This window comes from Sorex araneus, chromosome 10 (assembly GCF_027595985.1).
Source record: "Sorex araneus isolate mSorAra2 chromosome 10, mSorAra2.pri, whole genome shotgun sequence".
NCBI lineage: Eukaryota > Metazoa > Chordata > Mammalia > Eulipotyphla > Soricidae > Sorex > Sorex araneus.
In genome coordinates, this window is record NC_073311.1 from 6,903,000 (window position 1) to 6,920,336 (window position 17,337).

At 44.7% G+C, this 17,337-nt stretch overlaps 1 protein-coding gene across 1 annotated transcript in view; it reads left to right on the forward strand.

The window, feature by feature from the left end:
• The first annotated feature begins 3,747 nt into the window (after positions 1 to 3,747).
• TBC1D30 (TBC1 domain family member 30) overlaps positions 3,748 to 17,337 on the forward strand; it is a 50,801-nt gene continuing 37,211 nt past the window's right edge. Inside the window, exons 1-5 of the mRNA XM_055118222.1 lie at positions 3,748 to 4,177; positions 7,981 to 8,042; positions 8,980 to 9,045; positions 11,737 to 11,862; positions 14,362 to 14,547. Coding sequence (XP_054974197.1) covers positions 3,991 to 4,177; positions 7,981 to 8,042; positions 8,980 to 9,045; positions 11,737 to 11,862; positions 14,362 to 14,547 — 627 coding nt within the window. The 5' untranslated portion in view covers positions 3,748 to 3,990. The remainder of the gene's footprint in view (positions 4,178 to 7,980; positions 8,043 to 8,979; positions 9,046 to 11,736; positions 11,863 to 14,361; positions 14,548 to 17,337) is intronic.

Genomic DNA, 17,337 nt, shown 5'->3' on the forward strand with positions numbered 1-17,337 from the left:
AAGTTGACTTTAGATGACATCTTTTGCTTTTGGAAAACAATATTTCAGACATGAATAAGAAACTATGAGTCATATAATAAATATAATTCAAGGCTTGTGCCATGGCTGCTTTTAGTACATTGTATTTTAGGGCTCGCTTAATTATCTGTTTGCTATAAAAGTTGGCAGTCTTGACTTTTCCTCTCCAGTGTAAACAAAAATAAGATTATTTAATTCCCTCCCTACTATTGCTGTGATAGTAGAAGCTTGTTATTATTATTTTGCTACCTAGTTTTAACTTCTATGTAGTTTGAAAATAAGAACTTTGCTAGGACACTTATGGTTTGGAGGGGAAGATAGGGAGAAGGAACCACCAAGCCGTGGTTAGGGGGCACAGGGGTCACTCCCACCAGTGTGCTGGGGGTCAGGTAGTACTGGTTCTTTGAACTTGGATGGGTGCATGTTTTGTCTGTACCCCTGATTGCTGAGCTGTTTTCTTAGGCCCCATTATGGAAAACATCTTAATTTAACAAGCATTTTTTTCCTTGAAATACATCTAAGAAAGGTTAAATATGATTTTCATTAGTACATAAGCTCCTGTCAGCCAAGACACAAATGGGGTGGGAGGGGCACCAATGTTGGATCTAGACCTCAGTTTCCGCTCTCTAGGAATTTGCTGTTTTCAGCTCACGGATTGTTGAGCAGGTGCAGGGATATTGATTGCTGGTAAATGGTCAGTATGTTCTGTCTTCTTCATCAAAGACTACACAGGGAGCCAGTTGGCAGCCAAGTGTGTGCTTTGTAAGTGTGGAGTCAGTGCTGAAGGGGGCAGGAAGGTTGGAGTAGCTTAGGTCAGCCAACCCCGGGTCTGGCTGTGGGCCGGCAGTTTGGTGTGCAGAGCCCATTGTCCCGCATCCTGGCTGACAAGGCTGTCTTTCCTGCTTGCACAGAGCTTTGAAGGGAATGTCAATAGTCTCCTTGTGAAAAAGAGAACACGGAGCCCTGCAAGGTCAGAGTGGAAGAGCATTCTGGGAGCCTGTTGTCATTTCCAGGTTATTCTGTTTTCCTTCTCCGTCCATATCTCTCCCTTTGGTCCTGGGTATTTATCATAATCTTCCCTCTCCGGTCTTACTGAAGCCATTGTCAACTGGCTTCCTGTGTGTTTTACTCTCTAAAACACTGGCCCACGCTGAATATCAGAGCTATTTCTATTATCATTCCCATCACAGGTGAGATCACCTAGAACATTCAGTGGGCTTCTTAGTAAGAAAAAGCTAAAGGAGAACAAATATGTACTGAAACTATAAAAGTGTCAGGCCATCACGGGGCTAGGTTCTGTACCTGAGCATGTAAAATGTTGGGAAATCAAAACCAAGCAATTAATCACAACCAGGTTAAACAATGACTTCATCTTTTAAAGCCATGAACTGAGAACTGCCCCTTTCTGGGGCTGGGAGTTGGTGGCGGTGGAAGTCTCCAAGAGGTGTTTCGTGGGTCCAGGAGCTTAAAGTGCAAGGCTTCTGCATTCATGGGACCACCAGGCCCTGCTGGCTTTGTGCAGGGAGACCTTGTGGCTCCTGGGATCAACCAGGTTGGCCATGTGCAAGGTAAATGCCCTCACCCCTATCTCTGCCCTAGAATGGTATTTGTTTATTTTTGGATTTTGGGCCATACCCAGTGTTCATAAGGCAACTGAAAAGCTTATATATACTTGATGAGCCCTGATTTACTTTTTAAAATGACTGATCTCAAGAAATATATTCTTACGTGAGAAATATATATTCCATGGCTGTAGTACCAATCCTAGCACTGCCTTCTCTTTCTGGAGCATTTCACAAAGCCCAGAACGTACGGATTGAAAAATACATGTGTCAGATCAGAAGCATGACTTTTTGGGGGGTTCTTTTCAATCAAAGTTCTTCAGCTCTTTCACACCCATGGACTGACACTCTGTACATTGGTTCAGAGACAGGCAATGTGACTAAGGCAGTAAACCAGTGGCTTTCAACTGTTTTTCTTTGATCACGATTTTAGGATACCATTAAGGTTGCATTTTAAAGGGACAGAATGACAGTACAATGGCAGGATGCTTGCCTTGCCTGTGGCCAGCCTGTTTTCAACCCCCCCCCCCCGCACCCCCACCCCCACTACATATGGTCCTCTGAGCTCCCTTAGGCAGAGCCAGGAGTAAGCCCTGAGATCTGATGGGTGTGGCCCAAAGACCAAAAGAAAAAAGAATGCATTTAAGAAGAGAATAGTTTTCGATCAATTGCAGCCATTACAGATCTCCATATTGTTCCATCTTGCATCAGGAGTAGCTTATGTAAGTATTTCTCATGTCCTTTTGACATAACCTTTTTATCTTGGGGCACATCTGTCCTTTCTGAGTTTGTCAAGGTGTTTCAAGCTTGTATATTTTTCAGGGTGGGGTGGGGTGCAGATTTCGAATCACTCACGCCTTCAAGGAGGAGAGTGGGGAGTGGGTCTGAGAGACCACAACCTGTTTGCCAGGGTGCTCGTTGTTGCTAGATTGTGTGTGTGTGTGTGTGTATATATATATATATATATATATATCTTTAAAAGAAAAAAAGACGAATTTATACTAATTTCTCATTTAATCATGCTACTACAGGATTGGCAAAACCTAATTTCCTTGGTTTCACACTGGTGATTTCTGTTAAATACATCTTGGTTGCTTGACATTGACTAATTATTGGTTTTATCCTTAGTTGTCATTCAAAATTATAATGTATAAATTTTTAAAATAGTATCAATATAAGCAGCAATAATACTACTGAATGATATATGAGTTATTTTTAGTTTATTTTTACTTTTTGGTTTGGGGGGTCACACTTGGCAGTGCTCAGGGGTTATTCCTGACTCTACACCTCTGGCAGTACTCCGGGGACCATATGGGATGCCAGGGATTGATTGATCTCGAATGGGCTGCGTGGAAGGCAAACACCCTACTGCTGTACTATGACTCTGGCCTCTAGATGTTGTAGTTTAAAAATGATTTCTTAAAAAAATGGTGATGATAGTTTATTGTTCTGAGTGCTTGAAGTGTCTGGTTGGAGAGATGAGCCAGGTTATATTATAAATGTTTTATTCTAAAATAAAACTGCTGGGGTTGGAGCAATAGCAGAAAGGGTAGGGCGTTTGCCTTGCACATGGCTGACCCGGGTTCGATTCGCAGTATCCCATATGGTCCCCTGAGCACCGCCAGGGATAATTCCTGAGTGTAGAGCCAGGAGTAACCCCTGTGCAGAGCCAGGTGTGACCCAAAAAGAAAAACAACAACAACAAAAACAAACTGCTCTTAAGAGGCAGCACTTTTCTTTTGTCTTCAAGTCTGTTCTTCCAAGAGAAACAACCAGGATTCATGCTTCCCAAGCCTCTCCAAGCTGCCAGCAAAGTGTTCTCCCAGATAAGGCGGCGCGGGCGAGGGGCTCCAGCTGCCTGTCGCGGTGGGCTGCGGGTACCTTTCCACCCCAGCTGCTCACCTGGCACGGGAGACCTGCCCCCTTAGGTGCCCTCCTCCAGCATCCCCTGCACCCGCCCCCCGCCCCCCGCCCCCCAGATCCTAGATTTTAGAAGCGAGGAAAGCTTCTTGCTGCTAGGGACCGTGGTGGTGGTTCTCGCAGGGGCTGGGGAGCTCCTGGCCCCCCGGGGGCGCAGGTGCGTGGAGCCGGCGCGGGTGCCTTAGGGCCGCCCGCCCTCGCACGGTGATGCCGGGATTGGGGGCGGGAGCACAGCCGCTTCCCAGCTCGCTAGCTCCCGCCCTTCTCCCCTCCCCGCCGCTCCCCTCCCCAAGCCCTGAGCGGCTCCGCTGCGGCTCCGCACTGCAGATGCCCGCCGGCCTCTGTGCTCGCGGCTCCCCGGGCTCCGCGTCCTCTCCCTGGCGCCGGCTGCGCTCGCGGGCCCGAGGGACTCTCGCCAGGACCCGCTGGCCGAACGCCGCGCCCGAAGCCGCGACTCGGGCTGGGCTGCTGGGCTCCGGAGCGCGCCGCGATGAGGCAGGACAAGCTGACCGGCTCCCTGAGACGTGGGGGCAGATGCCTGAAGCGCCAGGGCGCCGGGGGAGGCGGCGGCAGCGGCGGTGGCGGCGGCGGCGTGGGCACGATCCTGAGCAATGTGCTCAAGAAGCGCAGCTGCATCTCCAGGACCGCGCCCCGGCTGCTCTGCACCCTGGAGCCGGGTGAGGATCTGGGGTTGCAGCGGGGGGACTGGAAAGGATGCTCGGCGTCTCGTCTCTGTCTGTCTGGGCCAGGGAGCGCCCACTGGTAATGGGGGGTGTGTGGGGGGAGTCGGGGGAAAACACCACGGGGCTCAGAGAAGCGGAGAGGGCAAAAAAAAAAAAATAGCCACAGGCAAAGACCTGGGTGGGGGCAGCGGCCTCCCAAGGTTGGGACCATCCACTGCCGCTCCTGCCTGCCCACCCTTCCAGCTGGCTCACACAGGGCGACCGGCCTGAACTGGCTGCAATTGTGCTCCAGGCTCGCAGAAAGCCAGACCTTAAAAGAGGTGTGTGAGGCAGAGAATGGCACACGCTTGATACTCAGGGTTGTCGGGGAGGCAGTGGCCGCAAAGCAAAACTCTAGTGCATTGCCGAGGGTCCCTGTGGTGTGAGTGGCCGGTCAGCCGGACCGGAGCGCAGCAGTGCATAGGTGCGCGTCGGCAGCAAGCAGGATGGCTCCTGGCGTGTAGAGATCTTCTCTTAGCTGCCGAGTGCAGGAACGTGCCCGGCCGTGCAAAGCTACCCGTCCCCCTCCCGTGTTTACACTTCTCTGCTTCTCTCGGAGCTGCGTAACTCCATGTCTGCTCCACCACAGGCCTCTCCCTGGCCTGTGCAAGGGGTGGCCACCGAGGGGACTGGCTGTACTCGCGCCTCGCGCTCACGGGTCCCTGGAGTGGCTCCGGCTAAGTGCCCTCTCCCGCATCTCCCTCCCTCCCCGTGTCCCAGTGCCTTGGGGGACCTGCAGGGTGGAGGGGGAGGACACTCTGCCCAGGCATTGAGTCCCAAAGGATAGAAGGCGTCACTGCTTTTCCAACCTCGTGGTTTCTTTGTTTTTCTCCCCAAGGAAGTGTCTAGTTGCAAATCGGTAGTATTTATTCACTGCCTTCCTTTACTCCTTAAAACACAAACACAAACAAAAACCTTCCCCCTTTGAGAGTGTTTTGTATTTCTGGATCCAGAGCCCTGGTGATTATCAGATGAAATGTAAACCTCCCTTCCCTTATTCAGGAAGAAGAGGTGAAAATGACCTGATTTCAGCTTTAGCATGCAGGCGGCGGCAAATGATCAATCCCAGTTAAATGCAACCCCAGTTAATCCGGTGACTCATTTTTTTGATCATGAGAAAAATAGTTTGTGGGTTTGAACTAACAGCAGCTAGGTTTCAGCGAGGAGAACAATATGACGCCCAGCAGGTGCTCTGCAAAAGTCAAGGGAGTATATTCGGTTTGATATGCAGGGAATCTGGGGGTTTTTAGGTGGGTTGAAATAAGTCAGCGCAGGGCTGAATTTCCTGGTCTTTGTTATAAAAGCAAGCCAACGTCATACCGCTACGCTCCTCCATTCAGCACCCTGGATGTGGACAGCAACCTCGCCAGGCGTCAGTCTCATTATGCTTTCAGCCCTGCACTCCAATGGGAAGCTCGCTCCTTGCCATTGTCCTGAGGCAGAACTTTCCCTGAAAGCTTCTCTGTGGTGAGAAGTTCCGGGGCTGTTTAACATACCCTTGGGAAAGAAAAGCATTTTTTTCTAGGCAGACTACCTTAAGCTGCTTTTTGTTTTGAATCCTAACCATTCCCTGCTCACCCCCCCACCCCCCCCACCCCCCATTCCTGCCAGTGCTGTAAGGGCCCCACCGCATCTTGACATTATCAACCTGTGTTCTGCCTGGAGATTTGGTATCATTAGGCCCTTGGCTAGGCCTGAGGGCTACCAAGGCACACCCTGAGTCTGGAGGTGGGAGGCGGAGGAGAAGGTGGCCTCCAGCTTTGAAAGGAAATATCAAGACCTTGATTGGATAGATGCCGGCCGAGGAGTCTATACCACAGCATTATTTGAAAATCAGCTCAGGTAGTCACAGTTATTTCCAGGGTTCCAAGAGGGACTTCTGAGTACTGTGCTGGCCTTAGGCAAGCCAGACACATCACATCTCTTTCCAGCTTCTTGACTCTAATTTTAAAAAGACAAATCTGCTTTGTTATTATAATCTTACCTATTCTGAAGGGTTTCCACTTATAGATCAGTTCTGATCAGTGGAAGTTGTAGAGGGGCTTTCATCATGCCTATCACATTTCACTGCATAATTAGCGCAGATTTTATGAGCAATTTCTTTTGCAAAAAGGTGGAGTGTGCCCATGATGTAATACTTTTAAACAAATTGTGCCTGTGTTACTTAAAAACAGGGCAGGATGATCGTGCAGTAAGATACAGTAGTCTGCAATCAACATCTTATAAGAAAGAGAGCATTAATGAGAAGGTAGAATTAGAAAACTGAATTTTATTGATAATATTTGGTATATCTTGGTCCATGAGCTTTTAAGTAGTAAAACCTTTAAAAGGGTTACTTCAAATTTTATTTCACTAATTTGAAATTATAGAAAGAAAATTTATCGCATCTTCAGATTTAATTATATTATTTTAAAAATAGACTAACTGGAAACAAACATTGCCTAATATTTTCACTTGAGAAACATCACATACTTCTAATATGAGATTCTAAATAAAGCTCAATATGACCAGTAAGCTTATAGCCTTGTATTTCTATTTATTTACTTTATAGGTTTGGGATTTGAGTTAAAAAAAGTTTATCTAAAGCAATATACTAGAATTAGAACTTTGTAACCTATAAATACACTTTTATCTTTAATGAATATTTATGCAAAAAGGAATTTAAAGGTATATGAAAATCTACAAGTAGAATTGCTTAAGTGGATTAATCTATGAGTGGGATATTATTTTCATAAGGTACTAGTGTATATTGGCCTAGAAAACAAATTTCTTACCTAGAGAGTAAGTTTTACAAATTAAAAAATTGGGGGGGCACACCTGGTGATGCTTAGGGATTTCTCCTGACTCTATGCTCAGAGTACACTCCTGGTGGGCTTGGTGGACCAAATAGGATGCCAGGGATTGAACCCAGGTTGACTACATGCAAGACGAGCATCTTATCTGCTGTTGTATCTCTCCAACCCAGTTTTACAAATATTTTAAAGACTATGCTAGGTGAGTTATAATTAATCACCATAATAATTGAAATGAAGATAATTTTTTAGTTTATTATTTTGGAAACCATATACCTACCTGGTAGTGCCCAGGGCTCCTATTCCTGACTCCATTCTCAGGGGTCATTTCTGGTCATGCCGTGGGAACCCTGTAGATTCTGGGGACCAAACTGTGGTTGCAGGCAAGGCACGAGTCTTAATCTCTGGCCCTTACTGTCATTGTTTAAAGATAAAGATGAGGGCTGGAGAGACAGCATAAGGGTGAAGGCACTTGACCTGCTCACAGCTGGCCCCAGTGTTAATATTCAGCACCACATGATCCCCCAGTACTACCAGGAGCGAACACTGAGCACAGAGCCAAGAGTAACCACAGAGCACTGCCAGGTGTGGGCGCCTAAATCAAAACAAAAGAACTGAAACCACCTCGCAGGAGCACTGAGACTGAGGTTACCTTACTTGACTCTGAGTCCAGGGTGAATAGAGCCTGTGTGACTTCACACCCCCGGTGTGGCTTCTCTGTTTTGCATTAACACAGGTGCATGCGGAAGGTATTCTGTGTGATCAGCTCCATTCTGTGGCCATCTGGGAGTTTTCTGTTTCAGCAATCGATATTTCTCACTTAACAAATCTGGCTGCAATTGAGTCACTGAAAGTTTTAAAACTTTATGACAGAAGTATTAGGTTCCTGTTGTTATTTTATTTTCCCCACAGCTTATGTTCTTCCTAAAGTAACATTTTAGTAACATTTATGTATTTTTCTTTTAGGAGTAGACACGAAGTTGAAGTTCACTCTTGAACCATCTTTAGGTCAAAATGGCTTTCAGCAGGTAATGTTTTTCTTTTTTTCTTTCTTATATTTTAAAATATTCTTATTTGGGGTTATCTACAGGGTGTCCTGAGATGATGTAGTCTCAATGTAGAAAAATTAACATCTACTTCTCTCTCTCTCTATATATATATATGAGAGAGAGAGAAGTAGATGTTAATTTTTAATATATATAAAGGTAATCTGAAATAATTTACAAAGCTGAAGTCTCCTGGGCTTATACTTGCACTGGACAGTTATCTTTTTCTTTGTTTTTTTTTTTGGTTTTGTTGTTTTTGGAGAGCCACGCTCTGCAGTGCATCGGGCTTACTCCTGAGTCTGTGCTCAGGGAACACTCCTGGCAGGGATTGGGGGACCATATATGGTTCCAGGGATCGATCCCATGCCAACTGTGTACAAGGCAGGCACGTTTCCCTCTGTTCCATCTCTCTAGCCCAGAAATTTGTCCTCTATAATAATGCTGATTTTATGTAAAAAATGTAAAACATCAAATGTTTATTATTCTGAATCTGTAATACTTGTTTCAGTTTCAGAACTGGGCTTGCTAACCATTTGTATGTGCTCAAACGAGTCATGGAGATGTTAGGGGTACTTAAGAAATGGGGCTGGGGCACTCAGTCATTCAAACTGGACACACCTGGCTGAAGGAAGCTTTGACCCTTTCCCCTGGTATGCTGTACACGCTTGTTCATACCCTGCAGTGTCACGATGGAAGAAAGGTCGGAGCGGGAGGGATAATACAGGAGGGAAGGTGCTTGCCTTGTGTGCCGCCAGCCCTGGTACCATTCCCGGTGCTTACTGTGGTCTTCCAAGCACAGAGCCAGGAAGAGCTCCAGAGCCTCCCCCGCCCCACCCCTTCTCCCGTGGTCCAGAAAAAGGCCGAAAAGGTCTTATCCACATTAATTTGATCACTTTGCCTCTATTTCTTTTGTTTCTAGTGGTACGACGCTCTCAAGGCAGTTGCCAGACTGTCAACAGGAATACCAAAAGAATGGAGGAGAAAGGTAGGAAGAGCCAGGGCTAAAATAGTGTCTGAAATGTCACAAAGGACAGTCTAGGTTGGGCCATTGGTTACCTTTTTCTTTCATAAGTATTTATGGAATGAAGTAACGGTGGAGGATTTATTGTCTATACGGTGTGCCACAAACTGTTCTAGATATTGGGGATATTAACACACAGTGAAACACATGGCCCCCAGCTTTTGTCTTTGTGGAGCTTATTTACAGTGGATACAATATAAAGTATGTCAGATGGTGGTATGTGCAGTGGCTAAAAATAAAGCAGAGAAAGGAATAAGGCGAGTGTGGGGAACAGGAGTGAGGAGGTGGAATTTTAAATGGAGAGGTGACATTTGAGTAGGGCTTAAGGCGGTGAGCCGTGGGACTTGCCGGGGCCTTGGGGAGGAGTCCTCTACCGGGTGGAGGCCCTCAGAGGGAGCCGCTCAGGCACCCTACACCAAGCGAGAGAGCCGTGTGGGAGGCAGCCACACAGTGAGCAAAGGGGAAGCAGTTGCAGAGAGGTCTCTTAGGTAATGTGATGCGGGTACGGGAGTGTCAGTCATGGAGGACCCAGTAAGCCAGAGTTGAACTTTGGCCCAGTGCGACACGGGAAGGATAGGGAATTTTTTTGGACCAGAAAAGTCACATGATACAATTTATATTTTAATTGAAATTATATTTCACTTAAGTTTTATTTATTTTATTTTGTTCTTTACATTAAAAATATTTAAAAAGATTGAATCACAGTGAAAAACACATTTACAAGTTTCTCATAATTGGATTTCACTCATATAATGTTCTGACACCCATCCCTTCATTCACTTAGGTTTTAAATGTGCCTACAAACTTGAAAAATGTGAGAGACAAGGATGACAGTAGACTTGTAGTAATTCAGGCAAGGCGCAGATCTGGATTGAGGTCATGGAGAGTAGTGGATGGGGTGTGTGTGTTAGCTTTATTTAAGATGCACTTGGAAAAACTGAGTTGGCACAAATGCTTATTGGATTGAATATAAGGTGGATGAAAGATGTCTTTAGTGGTGTTGAGATTTTGATCTGTGCTATTGGAAACATAGCATTACTGGTTTTTACTCAGATGGGGGAGTAGGTATGTGTATGCATACGTGAATGTGTGTATTGTGATGGTGATAGATTAGGTGATTGATTTTGGATCTGTTTGAGATGCCAATGCATATTTAAGTTGAGGTGTTTTGTGGATATTTGGACAGAATCCTAATGCCTAAGAGAGAGGTCTAGTTGGAGATTTAATTAATCAGTGTTATTTTTTTATTTTTTATTTTTTTGTTTTTTGGGTCACACCCAGCAATGCACAGGGGTTACTCCTGGCTCATGCACTCAGGAATTACTCCTGGTGGTGCTCAGGGGACCATATGGGATGCTAGGATTTGAACCTGGGTCGGCCGCATGCAAGGCAAACGCCCTACCCGCTGTGCTATCTCGCTCCAGCCCCTCAGTGTTATTTCTTGTTAATTAAATTAAAATACTCAAACTGGAAATGTTCTCAGTAATCTATAAGCATAGTTTTAGTACTCCTAAAGTGTGAAATTGGGAGTTCCTTAGAATATACATTAGAAATGACATGAAGGCTGGAGAGGTTAAGGGTCTTCCCTGATGCAGCTGACCGAGTTGAATCATCGGCACTGCATATGGTCCCCTGACCACTGCCACGAGTGGATCTGGGCACAGAGCCAAACTAAGTCCTGGGCACATCTAGAGGTGGCAAAAAGTAAAAAAAAAGATATTATGAAATAGTTTTCAGAAACAGCTTTTCAAAGTAAGGTACCCAGAGAAATAAAAAGAATTGGGACCAGAGAGTTAGTACAGCTGATGAGCGACTTGCCTTGCATTTGGTGATCTGGGTTCAATTCCTTGTAGCACATTTGTTCCCCACACAACCCCCACACCTACACTGCCCTGAGCACTGCCAGACATAATCCCTGAGAAAGGAGCTCTGAGCACTGCCATGTGTGGCCTGGAAACAAAGATTTATAAAGGGGAGTGAAAAGTATTTAGTAACTACTCTCCCCCCCTCTCTCCACACACACACATATGTACATATATACATATATATATGAGAGAGACACAGACATAGAGACAGAGTGAAAGAGATGACTCTTGTCAATAACAATTTAAATTTATTTTTAAAATTATTATTTAATTTTTTAAATTGAATCACAGTGAGATACACAGTTTCAAGGTTGTTCATGATTGGATTTCAGTTATATAATGTCCCAACACCCATCCCTTCACAAGTGTACATTTTCCACTACCAATGTTCCCAATCTCCTGAGCCCCCTCTGCCCTCTCACTTTTCTTCTCTCTCTCTCTCTCTGTCTATTTCTTTCTTTTCTCTCTCTCTCTCGAGCCATTTTTAACAAGCTCATCAGATAGTAGATCAATAAAATGTAAAATATAATTGGAATTTTTAATAGTGTTTCTAATGGCCAGATCACTGCATGACACTAATGTGGAAACTTAACAGATACTAATTTTAGAACAAGAGAAAGGCCCTAATTGGTACCAAACAGGGACAGTAAACATTTCAGTTAGGTTCTGGTAGATTTCTGCATGTGAGCTATATATGGTCTAGTTTCACTTCTTAAATGTAATAACTGTTTCCTTAAAAAGTTTATTATGTATTTTACTTTGCCTTTTTTTTTGTCTGTTGATATTTTAGGTTTGGTTGACCTTGGCTGATCATTATCTGCATAGTATAGCCATTGACTGGGACAAAACCATGCGCTTCACCTTCAATGAGAGGAGTAACCCTGACGATGACTCTATGGGAATTCAGATAGTCAAGGTAAAGGACCTACGCCTCGCCCTGCTCCCTTAGTGAGCACCTGTGTCTCCGGGACATGGGGTCTGTGGTCTAGTGTCCATATGTCTTCTCTTTCTTTGTTAATAACTTTTTAGTGTGGTCTTGTTTTCATATATTTGAATGTTGCCAGTTGAAAGGACTGTTCATTCAGGGGCTGGAGAGATAGCACAGCGGGTAGGGCGTTTGCCTTGCATGTGGCCGACCCGGGTTCAAATCCCAGCATCCCATATGGTCACCTGAGCATGGCCAGGGGTAATTCCTGAGTGCAAAACCAGGAGTAACCCCTGTGCATCGCCAGGTGTGACCCAAAAAGCAAAAAAAAAAAAAAGAACTGTTCATTCATATTTGTTTTCAATTTTTTTTCTCACATAGCAAGAGATTAACATTCTTTCCTTCTCCTTTAGCACAGGTCAGTGCTGCCAGCTGGAATTTGGGGGGCATGGGCTTTGCATGATGCTTAGGGGGCTCCAGCAATCTCAGCAGCTGGGCAGGTGATTCTGCCTGAGGATTCTGCCAAGGATGTGGGGCCGCAGTGCTGAGGGGTCACCTGGGTGCCTCAGTGGTGCTCAGGAGCTTCCAGGGCTGCTCCCATTAGTTTTTGGGGACCATCTAATGCCAGGGATCAAACTAGGGTCGACTACATGCAAAGAATGATCTTTTATTTTATTTCTTTTGATTTTTGGACCACCCCCAGTAATGCTCAGGAATGACTCCTGGCTCAGCACTCAGGGACTCTCCTGGCAGTGCTCAGAGGAAAATATGGAATGCTGGGAAGTAAACCTGGGTCAACTGTGTGCAAGGCAAGGGCCCTCCCCACTGTACTATCTCTCCAGCCCCAATATCTTCTTAATTTAATTTTGATTTTTGGGCTCTGCCTGGTGGTGCTAGGGCTTACTCCTGGCTTTGTGCTCAGGTTGTGCTTATTTTTGTTAGTTCTTGGGCGACCATACATGGTACTAGGGATCTAGCCAGTGTTGGCTGTGCACAAGGCAAATGCCATAACCCCTGCCTGTACTATCTTTCTGGTCTGAAATGGAAATTTTAAAAGGTAAGTGGTTTCTTCCAAATCTTGCGCACCAAGGACTAGAGAAAACAATAGGGTGTTAAGGCACTTGCCTTGCCTATGGCTGACCCTGGTTTGATTCTGATACCACATATAGTTCCCTGAGCACTGCCTGAGCATAGACCCTGGAAGAGCCTCTGAACACCTCCAGGTGTGGCCCAGCCACTCTTGAAAAAAAAAAAGTTTAGAGGCTGGAGTGATAGTAGAGCAGGTAGGGCATTTGCTTGCATGTGGCTGACCTGGGTTTCATCCCTGACATTCCATATGGTCCCCTGAGCCCACTGGGAGTGATCCCCACTGGGAGCACAGAGCCAGGAGCAAGCCCTGAGCACTGCCAGGTGTGGCCCCCAAACCAAAAAGTTGAAAACAACAGCAAAAAAATTAATTTTGAACACAAGAAAATGAGTTGAAGATCCTGTTTTCAGGGACCAGAATGAAATAAATTTAAATTAGTCTCTTGTAGTCAAATTCTGGAGAAAAAGAGGGGATTTTATATTTCAAGCATGAAAAGCCTTTGACTTATACACATTTCAGCCATTTAGAATTTCAGAATGTGTCTTTCAAAGATGAACTATTTTATGTTTGAAATGTTTTCCTTTTTCTTTAAATTGTGGATTATTAGGGCATTGCACATTTTATAATAATCACATTTCTAAGAAAATTTTTGTTATTGAAGTGAATGTTATGTCAGCAAAATGTGACTTCATCTCCTGAAAGCCATAGTCTCTGCTTGTAATTAAATTATAGATATTGTCCTCATTAAGTATTTAAGTGTAGCAAATGTTCTGTACTTTGTGTATAGATTTATAAGACAATTTGGATGGAATAATTTTTTTGGTTTTGCACAGAATAATTTTTCTGTTTCTGTATATGATATGTTTTGCTATTTAGATTTATCTCTTTAATATTTGGAGTTTTGTAATAGTGAAATATTATCATTTTTTGGTGGAAGAATAAAGTTAGTATCTAAAGTTTTTGTTAATGGTCTGAAAAAATACATTTCAGCAGTTAAAAAAAGCATATGAAAAAAGCATTAAGAAAATGAAAATGAAGAAAAAAGTATTTTGCTCATCTGTATAATGTTATTATAAATTTGTTTGTAATAACAAATTTAAACTAAAAACTAAAGTTTGGGGCTGGAGCGGTAGCACAGCAGGTAGGGCATTTGCCTTACACGTGGCCGACCCGGGTTTGATTCCCAGCATCCCATATGGTGCTCTGAGCACTGCCAGGAGTAATTCCTGAGTGCATGAGCCAGGAGTAACCCCTGTGCAACACTGGGTGTGGCCAAAAAAGCAAAAAAAAAAAAACAACTAGAATTCGTGTCAATAATCTAATGCCAGAGGCACAGGAATAAGGGTGTTTATTTTGGAGAGGCTCTCAGGAGTCATGTTGAAAGACCGTCCTTCCCATTTTAGGATCTTCACCGCACAGGCTGCAGTTCCTACTGTGGCCAGGAGGCTGAGCAGGACAGGGTGGTGCTGAAGCGCGTGCTGTTGGCCTATGCCCGATGGAACAAGAACGTTGGCTACTGCCAAGGCTTTAACATCCTCGCTGCGCTGATCCTGGAAGTGGTGGAAGGCAATGAAGGGGATGCCCTGAAAGTGAGTATTGGTTTCTGTAGAAGGCAAGTGAAGGATACAGTGATGCTTGGCCCTCTGCAATACAGTGATGCTTGAGTACTTCGTCCACGCCAGGTGTGCAGCAGGTGGGGGACAGACTCCAGATCTGCACTCATGTCCTAAGGGCACCATATGTGCCAGGGAATGAGTGGGGTTAGCCGAGTGCCAGGCTTGCCTCCTAACCTCTGTCCTGTCTCTCTGGCCCTGAAACTCTTCTGAGAGTGAAGTTTTGGAACTGTGATCTTTTTTTCTTGAGCCCCACGCTGCCCTACCATAGTGTTGCCTCTAGTTCAGTAATTTCCAGTAACACTGCTTGCCCAAGGTACTGCCTGGGGAGTGACAGACAGGCAGTCGCCAAATGTGAGAATTCCTATCACATTTTGAAAGCGAATTAAGTATAATAATAATTATATTAATTATCTGTTGCTTCTTAACAAATTGCTGTGGCACTTTGACAGCAGAACGGGAGTTGCCTCTTCCTTCTCTGACTCAGGGGCCCTGTCAGGGCTTAGCCACCTCACAGTCCTTTCTCAGTAGCAGTCCCACTTTCTTTTTCCCTTTTGGTTTTTGAGCATACCTGACAATGTTCAGGGCTTACTCTAGCTCTGTGCTCAGGGATCACTTTTGGAGGAGCTTGGCAGACCATATGGCGGTGCTGGGGCTGAACCTGGGCCAGCCACATGCAAGGCAAGCACCTACCCACTGTTCTATCTCTCCCGTATTTCCACTTACTGACAAGGGAAGCGAACTCCTTAAAGATGCACTGTGGAAGCTTTCACATTCATTTTTGTTTCTCATGGTTGTTGGTAAGATTTAATTCCTCATATGTTGTTGACCTGATGGCCTCAATTTCTTGGCAGCTGTTGGCCAGACGCTTCTTCCATTTGCTTGTCATGTAGGCACCTTGGTCTCAGAATGTGGGGGTTGGCATCCCTAAGGGTGAGCAGGAGAGTAAACGAGAAAGACAGAAAAAATTAAGCTACAGACATGTAGCCTAATATCAGAAGTGACAGTTCATCATCCTACCATATTTTATTCAAGAATTTATTCAAGAAATGGGCCTAGCTGAGACTTAAGGGCAAGGTCTTGTTAAAGTATAGTCACACTACCAGAAATCAGGGACCATTGACTGGGTGATGTTAGAAACCACTTACTCTTATTCTGTCAGTTTGGCATAATTTTGGTTGACTCTTACTGGACTGCTTGGTTTTTATATTTGGGGTAAGGTTTGTAGGAGGGAGTCTTAAGGAGAATGTCCTTGGTGGCAGGTGTTTGCATAGAAAAATGTCATGGAAGTGAATTATTTCATCAATATTATATTTTTTTAAATATTTGATGTCTAGGACATATGTTAGTAAAAAAGTTTTCTGGAAGTCCTTGAGATGGGACATTAGAAACATAGAATCTAGGTTTGAATGTTACCCAAGTTACCAGAAATGAGTGGTCAGGAAAAATCAAGCATTTTAAATGGGAGAGTGGGTTACTGCCTATTTGCACAGAGCAAGTGGAGTTGTTGGTTCATTTTGATTTTGATTTTTGGGCCACACTTAACTGTGCTCAGGACTTACTCCTGGCTCTGTGCTCAAGGACCACTCCTGTGGGCTTTGGGTGGTCATAAAGGAAGCTGGGGATTGAGACCGGATTGGTTGCAACTGAACTATCCCTCTAGCCTGCTGGCTCATTTCTGAGCCCTTGAACTGCAGCTGGTTTCAGTGCTTTGTGATAGGGGAATGAATCTCGCCTTTGTATACAAAAGTATCCCCCCAGCCCTGGTTGCTGGGATGAGCTTAGTGATATCCTCGACCAGTGATTAAAGCAATGTGGAAAAATAAACACATTCCTCCTTCCTTTATTCACATCATGATGGAAGTAATAATAAATCCCACTCCACAGGATCTAAATATGTACTTAGCCTCTCTCTTTTTTCCATTCACGGTTTTTTAGGGAAACAATTTTGAGCTGCCTGTTCCCTGGATAGGTGGGAGTGGGAAGAAGAGAGTGACAAGAAAACATGCAAATTTAGACCATTTGCTATGAAGAAGCACATTTAAAATAAAAACTGTCAACTTTTGGTCTTTTTAATATAAGCTATAACTTGGATGACTGTCAGAGGGAAAGTGTTCGGTTGAAAGGTTTGAATAATCAGTTCAGCATGGTGAGGGCGCTTGAGAAAGAGGATGCACTAGCAATCAAATTGTAAGATCGAAATAATAATACTTGGAACACTGAACCGTCACATTGAAAAGTGTTTTAGAGCAGCATTTCCTGACCTGTGGGCCCCAGGATCGTCTAAGGGGGCCAAAGGTGAAAATCACACAAATGGGGCAGAGCGTTTAAGGTTGGGGAAGAGGAGACACAGCATGACACGAGCGGGCAGCCAATAGGATGGGGGTCAAGGGGAGTCCAGGCAGAAGCCTGGTTGGAGGGTGGGGCCACAGTAGGAAAAGGTTGGGGCAGAAACACAGCTTAGTGACAGAGCACTTGTCTTGCATTTGGGAGGCCCTGGGTTTCAGCCCCCACACTGCAAAAACAAAAGAGAAAAAAGGATTGGAGGGTGTTGAGCAATTGAGTGTTTCTATTTCTGTCTCTAAGGAAATGAAAACTGGCATGAAATGACATTATCATCAGTTGTGACTCTTCCAGTTACACATTCAGCATGCAGGGGAAGTAGGGCTCATCAAGAAACAGTTCTGATGCAAAAGAAAATATTGACTCTGGGTGATTTCACAGCAGCTGTTTTGGCCTCTGCATTTATACTTACTAGAGAAATAA